The sequence below is a fragment of the Brienomyrus brachyistius genome, chromosome 17 (assembly GCF_023856365.1).
Source record: "Brienomyrus brachyistius isolate T26 chromosome 17, BBRACH_0.4, whole genome shotgun sequence".
NCBI lineage: Eukaryota > Metazoa > Chordata > Actinopteri > Osteoglossiformes > Mormyridae > Brienomyrus > Brienomyrus brachyistius.
This window is the reverse complement of record NC_064549.1, coordinates 22,068,352-22,079,078: the sequence shown is the minus strand read 5'-3', so window position 1 is coordinate 22,079,078 and position 10,727 is coordinate 22,068,352. Positions and strand designations below refer to the sequence as shown.

Below are 10,727 nucleotides of genomic sequence, written 5' to 3'. Positions count from 1 at the left end.
ACAGTGGGTTTTGGTTCCAGGGAGCACGAGTACAGCCAAGGAGCGCTTCACTTTTTGGTTTGTAACGCAGGTTTCTTCCACTAGGTGGCAGATTTGGTTCGCTTTGCGGAGTGATCAACGAAACGTGCGGACTGTCAATCACACACATGCATTCAGAAGCCATACATACGATAAAAAATGCACAAAAGAGGTTTTTTTAAAAATACATATTTTAATAGAAATTTAATTTCTAGTGACAGTAGCTTTATGATTTATGATGTGTACCAAAAATTCCAAGGTGGAAAAAAACTTCACATTGCATGATGTTGTTATTCACAGTATACTGTATTACCTTGTAATCACGGAGAAGGTATGATGCGATGGTCATGATCTACGCTGAGTTCACTGACTGTGACTGATATGTAAGTGGAGCAGCAATTGTTGCATGATTAAAATAAACTTTTCACTATAAACCAGGCCCTTTCAGATTATCATGACAACTGAAACACAAGACGAGGAAACACTACACCATGAATTTTAACCCATATTTTAAAATAGTGTGCTCTTCTATATACCAGACGGTTAAAAAAATATTGAGACAGTCACTTCTGAAACATCTAAGTGCATCCAACCCAGGGGACAGGGAATCACCGCTATTTAATGTTTTTTTTCTCCAAAGCTATGAGATTAACTTGATTACCAGACTATGGCATGGAGTTTGGCACAGCCAAATGCACACCACCATGGACATCCCTTCAGCCTAGGGTCACTTTTCAAGGCACACTTTGTAGGCCTCTCGTGGGCGGCACTTTGGGGAAGATGTTTTGGAGGATGCTGGGATCCTGTCGCTGCAGACCCCCTTGAGTCAATTTGTCTCTCTGTGTTCACCTTGGGGCTCAGTCTCTTGGAACAACTTTAATGTGAAACCGGCATCACAATGTAAGATTTCCATTTGAAGGAAAACTGGGGAACTGTTTTTCATAAAGGGCTGCTGTGTACTGAAGTTCAGGCATGATCAGGTCCAGGCACTGCTTCCTCATCGGTCCCTCCAGTTCAGACTTGAGGTTATAACCCTGGATAACAGCAGCACCATATTGGAAGGGTGTCATGTCTTGTTCCTTCACATGAGAGGGGTCCACAGCCCCCCCCTCCAGCAGGCAGGTTTTCATGAGCTCCTCTCTTTTCTGCTTTAGCATGGCTACCTCTTGTTTCATCCTTTCTCGTCCTCCCATCATGTCCACCTTCCTCCAGAAGGTGGCGTTGAAGTGAAGGTAGATCTTCCAGTCCAATGAATTCCACACCTTGATCTTGTCTATGGTGTCTGGAGACAGCAGCTTCCTGGAATCATTATTTCTGCTGTTTATCTTGAAGGAGACCACATCCTCTAGTGTCCAACAAAGGTCATTCTTCAGCAGGATCATGGACTCGTCAAAGTAATCCGACAGAAGAATGAGGTTGAAGTTTTTCTCAATCATGCTGATGGCAAGTTGGGCCTGCGTCGTCTCATTGAAGCCAAAGTCAAAGGCAAGGAGGTTCTTCGCATAGTAGCTGCTGGACAGTGATGTGTTATAGAACTTCCATGGATCAGCCAGGAACTCATCTAGGCTGTTGACCGTCTGAAATATTTCAGCTTTGTAGTACATGAAAATGGACTCCATCATTGATACTGGATTTCGCAAGATGGAGAAATAGAATGTGTCCGCTGGCATGACCTTCTTCACCTGTTCAGAAAAAAAAGACATTTAAAAAGACGAAAATAAGAATAATTTATTTTTATGCAGTTTTACAAAGGACATAAATATAGAACACTGGACGGGAGAAATGTGTGCTACAAATAAACGTTGTTTTTGTTATCATTGTTTTTGTTAATGAGGGACATTAAAATAAATTTTCCTTAGAAAACGGTAGCGATGGCAAAAACACTTCATAAATCATTTGCGGTATTTTTAGAGCCCAATAGATGGTGATGTCTTCAAAAAAGGGGTCAAAGCTTCATATCCCCAACGTTCATAAGGCGTTTCGGCCATCTCTAGAAAATAGACCGTTATAGTTATAGTTAGAGCATGTGCAACTGTGCAGTAGCTCGCTTGCATCCAATAAACCAAGTATATTGGAATGGAGATGCAGTCAGTCCTGCTACAATGCGAGTAATGCGCTCCTGAAAAATCTCACCTTTGCTAAAATCACGTACTAAAATATACATATCCAATGAGCAAAATAGGGTTAGGGGAATGAAACTCCATAACTTGGTAAAATTTACATCAAATGAAATAAATTAAACAACAAAACAGTTATACCACTGGCCAATAATGTCATTGAATACATTTTAAAGGAGAAATAATAATAATACATTAATTATTTATATTATAAACATCTCCTATGGGGCTTATGAGTCTCATGAGAATTGCCTAGCAACCATTTCAACTGAATGTGCCAAATTAACTAACTTCTTGATTGTACGGAGTCAGAAATGATGGCCAAAACGATGCTTCGTGAACCATTTCCTGTATTTCCTGACTCCACTAGATGGCACTCTTGGCTTACTTTGGGGCATGGCTTTGAGCCCTTTTCAGAACACAGAGCACCTTCAGGAAAGACAGCAAATGGTTCATGAAGCATCATTATTTAGGGGTAGTGAGCCACAGCCTCCCATGCAGCTGGGCATGCACACAGTTCACATATAATATTACGATATGAGAAGGGGCACTGAAGGCAACATGGTTACAGACTGTCTACCACACGGGTCTCCAACTCCGGTCCTGGAGAGCTACCGTACAGTTGGTTTTCTATCCTACCCGGTTCCTGATGAGTCACACCTGCTCTCAGGTAAATACCAGGAACAGGTGTGGCTCATCAGAAGCCAAGTGGGATAGAAAACCTACTGGATAGTAGCTCTCCAGGACCAGAGTTGGAGACCCCTGGTCTACCAAATGTAAGTGAATAAAAAAAAAAAACAATCTATCTATCTTCACTGAGAAGAACTGGTTGAAAAGAACATCACTATCCTTGACGGGGATCTTGTCATATCGGACCTGGATACTAATATATCAATCATGTTAGAACGGATTTGTGGTGTGATATCACACATTGTAGCAGGACTGACCATAAAGGGGGCTTCATGCTGGCTGAGGAAGCAGAAAAATACAAATCTCCTCACTATTATGAAGATTCCCAGTGGGCTGCGCACTACAGTGCAATACATGCTTGTAACTGCCATAGCAAATACTTGTCTATGTGCTACCATACTGTAAGTACACAATGCATGGTTAGTTTTAGTAAAATACTCATTTTTAGTATAACATCCATACCACACTTCATAAGAGTGTGACTTAAGATCAGCTTTGCTCTACAGCGCCACCCATGGCCTGGCATAAAAGTGCATGGTTGTCGGGCACTATGGCACAAGCCGTGTCACGTTCACGTCTGCAGTAAGAGTGAATCGGCCCTAGGAAGTACTCACCTCGTGTGGCATGAACCTCAGGTGGTTACACATAATGTGATACTCGGGGACAGAACGGAGACCCTGAACGAAATTAGCCGAGAACATTTCGGGGTAGCCCAACTGGTTCTGCTTGTTAGAAGGCAGAGCAAATGTCAGGTTCCTGCTGTCCCCATAGCGATAGAGGATGTTCTGAATGGTGCTGCTGGCGGTCTTGTGCGTCTTCAGAAAGAAGATGTGACTCTTCGGCTGGCAGGAGGCCCACCACTCCATTGCTGGTCTGGTGGCAAGTCGTGTGCTAGCCTCACCATTCACGGTTCCACTCTGTCCCGCGACCAGTGCACCGTCAGACCAATTCAGTGAAAAGGGGAACTTTTTATTAAAGGGGAACTTCATGTTGAAGAAATTCTTATTGAAAAACTCGTTCAGAGTTATGCTGTTCCTAAAAAGAAAAAAAATAATTGGAGAACCATGACTATGACAGTGTAGGAGCTCCGTGGTTAGGTCCATAGCCTCTCACCTCGAAGGTTACAAGTTTATTTCTAACCCCTGGTTGTGTGTGTGGAGTTTGTATACTCTCCAAGTGTGTCTCAAAGTCACAAAGCACAAACGGTGGTCTTCAAATCCCTGAAGCATCGGTACTGCCACTTACCTGGACTGACTGACCACACCCAGGAACTGAAAGGTCACGCAGAAGAGCGTCAGGAACATGAGACCCAACCACACAAAGCGCAGGCGAGTCCACAGCCTTCCCTTCAGCCACCTACAGGGGGCAGAAATGATCCAAAAGGTTTTTCCCTTGTTAAACCCAAATCATGCACCTTGTATGTTGTAACTGTTGTGTCTGTGTGTGTTTGTTTGCAGGTTAATCTAATTTTAAACAATCTAATTTTTACGTGGTGATAGTTACATAAATCAAAAGCAGGAAAAGACTCGATAGTTAAGCAGATATTATAAAGTTACTCTAAGCCATTAATTTGTTTGTGCATGTGTGCATGTACGTAAGCGTAATAACATGTAATCATAGCACTTTATCTTGTGGCTACAAACAGCACAAAGTTTTCAATCTTTACATCTGCTTGTAAAAAACTCCAAAATCATGGAATCTTGTTTGTGTTTGTCATGAGTAATCATTGGTTTTTTGTCTTTAGTGCTTAGGCACTGCTGATTACATTAATGTGAGAGTCTCACACAAAAATGCATCAAGTGAAACTTCACTACACCTCCTATGAAGCTGGTGAGTCCCTGGCAATTAAAGAACACTGACTTTTTGGGTCTGTTCATTGGTCGCTCAAATTAGCAGACCTGTTCGACCCTGTCCACTAAAGGGAGACGTTCTCAGCCTTAATCCACCGTTAGCTTGCATAGCTTGGGCAGCTCTGCCCAAAAACAGACTTTCAGAGCAGCAGAATGTGTAATGCTATCCCAGGCATGGAGAGCATCAGCAAGTTTTTTATCGCAATATGCAGATTTCATGGGTTTTTATAGAACAGGGAGTGAAGTTTGCAGTCCTTTTCTCTGAGAGACCAGTGTGTGAACCCACATGCGTGTACTTATGTGTTCATGCAGTATGTTTGGTGATGTTTGAATGTACAGAGCACAGGTTTGTGTGTGTGTGTGTGTGTGTGTGTGTGTGGATTAGGTTTATATTACATTGTAGGGACCAAACATTCCCCACAATGTAATAAAAACCTATTATTTTGATTTTATGGGGACCGTTGTCAGGTTGTCATTCCAACCTGGTTCTCTTCCTGTCAACCGTAACTTTTCCTTTTATTTGACATTTGCTATGTTGCCAATCTACTGGATTCCACATGTTGAAAGGAACTAGAGAGGCAAGCTTCAAAACAAGTTGTCCCGGCTATTAAATCTAAGCGGTTTGCGTGTGTGTGTGTATTATGTTTACATAACACAATGTGATAAAAACCTGTTATTTTGATGTCGTGGGGACTATTTTTCAGGTCCCCACAAAGATCAGTGAATGCAATCAAAAAACTACAAATGGCAGATTATGGGCTAGAGATTTCATTATAGAAATGAATGGACAGTCCCCACGAAGATATAATTACAAACCTCTGTGTGTGTGTGTGTGTGTGTGTGTGTGTGTGTGTGTGTGTGTGTGTGTGTGTGTGTGTGTGTGTGTGTGTGTGAGCAAGTATATCTATCCTTATAGGGGCACAATGTCCCCACAACGTTATAAATATCCATTTTTTTTTCCCTTATGGGGACCGGTATCTGGTGGTCATAGTTAGCGTTAGCATTTTTCCCATAGAAGTGAATGAGCAGGTTCCATAAGGATAGGTATACCCTACAGGACAGCAAGAGCAAGTGTTTCTGTCAGTAGGTGCTGCTTTCTAGGACTCCACCCACAAGGGGGAGCCAGAGGGAGTGCTCTGATGTCATAATACCGTCACCTCACAGAAGTGACTTTTGATGCGTTTCATGGAGGGTGGTCACACCCTCTACACAGCAGCAATTACACTGAGCATGTGCAGTGCAATTACTAATTCATGCAGCCCCACAACACAGGCACCTGTAAGACTATGCTAGTAAACAAGTGCAAATCACAGTAAGTCAAATTAAGAGCAAAAGGCATAAATGGCTGATTTGAAAGACACCAAACCATTTTTTTTGCCAGAGCAATTGTCCAGGCCTAAGGTATAAACTTAACTGGTTACACTGATAAAATAGATATAATGGATTTGATTCATGCAAATGATTTTATTATTGATCATTAGCTATCTGACTACATGCACCCCCTGTGTACCCCTGCCAAGTGTGAACAAGAGTGAACGCAGCCTGAACCCAAGGAGTTTCATTGAGTTTGTAAAGACTGATCGTGTTCCACTGTTTACACTGCAGCCAGGCCCCCTTTGCCGTCCACCTTACTCAGAGTACTGACATCTGTACCTTATTTTCCTAACTGACTAGGCTGCTTAACTGGTCTAGCTGGCTTTGCACCAACAAGTCTAGGCTTCCAATTTCAATGTATCTTGCACACTGACAATAAAGACATTCATTCACTTATGTATTTTAGTATAAATTTCATTGTTAATCAAAAGTAAGTTAAACAACGTCAAGAAATTGTATATGTATTGTGCATATGAAATTTATGCTTTGCAGATATATTTTCATTTATGTGACACGGTACGTGGGAAGTGTATGAAATAAGATTTTTCCTATATTTTAGATCATTCATCTTAAAGAAGCTACAGCGAAGGCAAAGTCACACTGCTGGTCTCCTCTCTGGAATTAGAAATCATGACAGATGGGTTATTAGCGTAATAGTGCACTAGGTGAGATACAAGAACAGAAGAAAACATTTGTGCAGGGATTCTAGTGGAAATATACATGCTTATTTCTGCAAATAGCAAGTGCTTTTGGAGGTGGTGGGGGGGGGGCAGTCTCCAGGACTTGAGCATTGAGAGCCATCTTATATATGGGGCTTGAGCATTTGTGGATTTTGCTATCCTGTGTGTGGGGTCCTAACGCCAATCCCCGACGGATACGAAAAACAGCTGCTCATGTGAAAATGACGACACTGAATTTATTGTAAAATAATGCAGAAAAATAGATCTTTTGGCTTCTCAACCTTTGCTCCCACTCCTGACTACAGTTCTTGCCTCACGTTTTGCTTTCCTGCTTGCTCTGCATGTGGATCCCCTGTTCCAAAGGTATCTCTTTACAGAGTCTGACTGAAGCAGGTGCAGTTAGGGCTGGTCCCGGCCCAGAATGTTCTGGGATCATCCTGGAATTTTCAAGTTTGAAAAAGTAATTCAAGAATTGACATCAAGAATTTCTAGATGTGAAGTTATTAATGAACTATAAACTGCCTCTAGCTAGTCTTTTAAATAATTTATTACAAACAAAGACAGGTTTTATGGGTATAGATCACACCCTCTACATGTTGACAGCTACCTCAGGTAGGTGCAGGATGATTACTAAATTATGCCATCCTGTTTTACCATTACTTCAACAATTACGTTGGTAAACAAGCTCTAGCCTCAATGAAAATGCATAGAAAAAAAGAAGATGGCAAAATGAACAACAAATTCTGCCCGCAGCGCCTAAACATTTAACCCTAAACTACCCGTTGCAACTAACAGAAGTTGCCTCAAGCTGTAGATCCTCCTGTGTGCAGTTTGACATGAAGAGAGGATTCACTCTCGTGCAGCTCAGAGTCCGCTCCACCTTTTCAGAGGCCCAGTAACCAAGGGGGAGTGGCATGCAGTGTTCTTTCAGGGGATTGAGCCCCATGAGCGTCAAATCCTATAATTGCCCTAGCCAACCCAAGTTAACATATAATAGCAGACAGAGAGTACTGAAACATAAAATATTTAAAATATTACCCAGTTTCCATGTTTTGCTGTGTAAATACTGACTTTTTAATAAAAAAAATTCAGCTCCTATCCAACATTTTATTTGCTTTTATTAAACAAGGGACCACTTTCTTGTACTTTTAGAACAGTCTGCGTCTATCATCTGTAAAAATTCAGCACTTAGATCTGATAGGACCTGTAACGTTGTCGTCTTATCGTCGTGGAAAAGCTTTAGAAATTGTCAGAAATTCTCGAATGACTGTGAAATGCCCAAACATTTAATTTTACCAACTTCACTGGCCTGCACAGAGCCCTGACCTTCCTTCCTTCACAGACAAGTTTGAAGGTATTGTAGCTGTGAAGGTTGGACCAACTCCATATTAAAGCCTATGTATTAAGAATGGGATCTCCTTAGAGTTCATGTGTGTGTAAAGGCAGGTTGTCCCAACTCTTTTGGCAATATTGTGTATTTTTGTGTTTTCTGTTTTTCACAGAATTGAAAATAAACGTTGTGTGGTTATTAAATTCTCTTTGTTGATTTTATCAATTTACACTTCATAGTAAAATAAAGGTAATAAATGTTACCATGCGGGGGGGCATGGAGCCTAGAATCCCGGAGACTGTAGAATCTGCATATAATTGACAATGAGCCAGGCACATAGCCAGGTACCAGGGTCTTGAGGGGGGGGGCGGGCATGGCTGACTCTACTGAAGTGGACTTTTGCCGAACACTCAACAAAATTTATTTGACTGCGAAGATCCTCCTGATCTTTCCACTATACGTCTTAACATGAGCCAAGTGTTCCTGTCCCACCCCAGACTGCATTAGGCCCAATAAGAACTCAAAACATTTTTCCATGATAAAACAGAATAATTCACTTCTGGTCTGCAAACCTGTGATGACTGAAGCTCTTGGTTTCATGTCATGGTGACATTAGACCAGATCGTGTGAACAACAGAGTTCTCTCTAATACTGTGCAGTGTGACTGGGAATCGTCAAAAGCGAAGTTAGCCGCGTGTATGCAGGGGCGAAAGTTAGGGGGGTTCCAAAGCCCCCTGAGTAACTGGGGCCCTAAAAACTATGGAATATAACTGGATTGGTCTGGGTTGGGGACCCAGTACGATGAGCTGTCATAGGACCCCAAATCTCTAACGGCCCCCTGTGGCTGTGGTTCACGAGATTTGGAATCATTTGCAGATCTGCCAGAAACCCTTCAGAGATGGTAGCCGTTTGTCAAAAAGCCATCGATAAGGCAGACAAAACCCTCAGCCCACCCTGTGCTAAAACAGCTCTTCTGCAAACAGAACCTACTTCATGCCTGTGCTTCCTGGACAGGGGCCAGGCTACAGCTCACCTGCACTGGATAAGCAGTTCGAAGTCGGGCTGATGGAAAATGCAATAATACATATATGCAGAGCACACAGGGCGAGATAAGGGGGGATTTGCTGACCTGCTGTGAAGGGAACATTTATTTCCTGTTTATTAATTCAGTAACATTTATTATTTCAAGCTTTGGTTGCAAAAAGCTCATTCAGTCACAAAGTCCCAGCTACAGAAAACCACTCGGTCGCATCTACTGAGTTCAGCTTTCGAAATGTCAAGCACATTTTTAAGACAATAAAAAATGTTGATTATGGATGTGGGTGGTGGAAAGATGCTGGTTCTGTCATTGTCACGTGATCCCATTGTCCCAAACATGCCTACAATCAGTTTAGCCTGTTATGTACTGTGTTTCTTATCCACATAGGCAAGCAGTAACATTACAGATTTGAACCCCCCCCCCCCCCAAATTTGTTTGCTCCCAACCAGACAAGTGACAAGTAGCTTGGTAGTAAAATAATGAGTTTCAACCCGCACCCACCCCACCCCCCGTTTGCAGATGCCTCCTTCAAATTTTTCACCTGTAAAATCTCAAATGCAGATTTCAGAATCACACAACTTTGGTTTTATCCAAAGTGATTTACATTTTAGAAAGCGGGGTCAGCCAGGCCCCAGAACAGTTGAGGTTAAGGGTCTTGCTCAAGGGGCCAACAGTGACGCCACTCTGTTAGCCAGAAGATCTGAATCAGTGTATTTTGTTCAATTTCATCACTGTAGTACCCAAAATCACATTACAATATTATAAAATGTTACATAAGTTCATTATAATTAGCCAATAATGATGCATATAAATTACGTGTTACTGTATTCAAGTAAATGGTTCTTTTATAAATTATGACACTACTGTAAAACACTCAGTTCCAGGGTACAGGTGCTCTATACCTGATTGGTGCAGCATTTACGGGTAACAGACAGATTTCTATACTGTCTGTTTTAATCTAAAATTATTTTAAATGTCTCATGATAATATACATACTTAGCTCGCTTTAGTCATCTAATTGGTGTAATTTGACAAAAAACACGTTTTTTGCTAATTTCATTGTAAATGTATAGGAGCACGTTAAAGAACATGCCTTTAAAAATAGTCCCGGTTAGTTACACATATTTGCTGCTTCTTTGTCCCTAGTGTGTAAATCACAGTAAAAATTTGACTTTACATTAAAAAGTAAAAACACTTCAATATACGTGCCTGATTAAAGGCGGGATTGAGCTCCAGAAGAAGACTCCTTGTACTTTATCCGGTTTTCTTTTAGAAGAGACCATGGTGCCCAGAGGAGTCCGGAAACCGCTCAGAAATGTAGGCTCACGTCGCCTCGGAAGTCAGATCATACTAAGCTGCTCCGCGATCTTCACACCAGGGTCATGCACCATCAGAAGTCTCCTCCCCGCACAAGATTCTCTCCCTTCGTCACCGCTGAAAGGCAGAGATGTGTGCAGGCACAGACACGCAGCGGTGCGTAATACCGTCTCCACATAAAGGAAGCAGGGCTGTTTTCTCATTAAGCGTAAACTGGCACTGCACCTGTTTTTACGTCTTTGTAGAAGCAGTGAAGATGTGACGCAAGGGCAAGTATCACAAGGGAACATATTGAGCAAAGCTATTCTTACT

At 41.9% G+C, this 10,727-nt stretch overlaps 1 protein-coding gene across 1 annotated transcript; it reads right to left on the bottom strand.

The window, feature by feature from the left end:
* Window positions 1-380: 380 nt before the first annotated feature.
* Window positions 381-10,588, bottom strand: LOC125711382 (galactose-3-O-sulfotransferase 2-like). Its single transcript, XM_048980214.1, has 4 exons — window positions 10,308-10,588; window positions 4,071-4,181; window positions 3,440-3,860; window positions 381-1,700 (listed from the first exon to the last, which is right to left on the bottom strand). The coding sequence occupies exons 1-4, from the start codon at window positions 10,379-10,381 to the stop codon at window positions 912-914; spliced, it is 1,395 nt and encodes a 464-aa protein (XP_048836171.1). The 5' UTR covers window positions 10,382-10,588; the 3' UTR covers window positions 381-911.
* Between the last annotated feature and the right edge of the window lie 139 nt (window positions 10,589-10,727).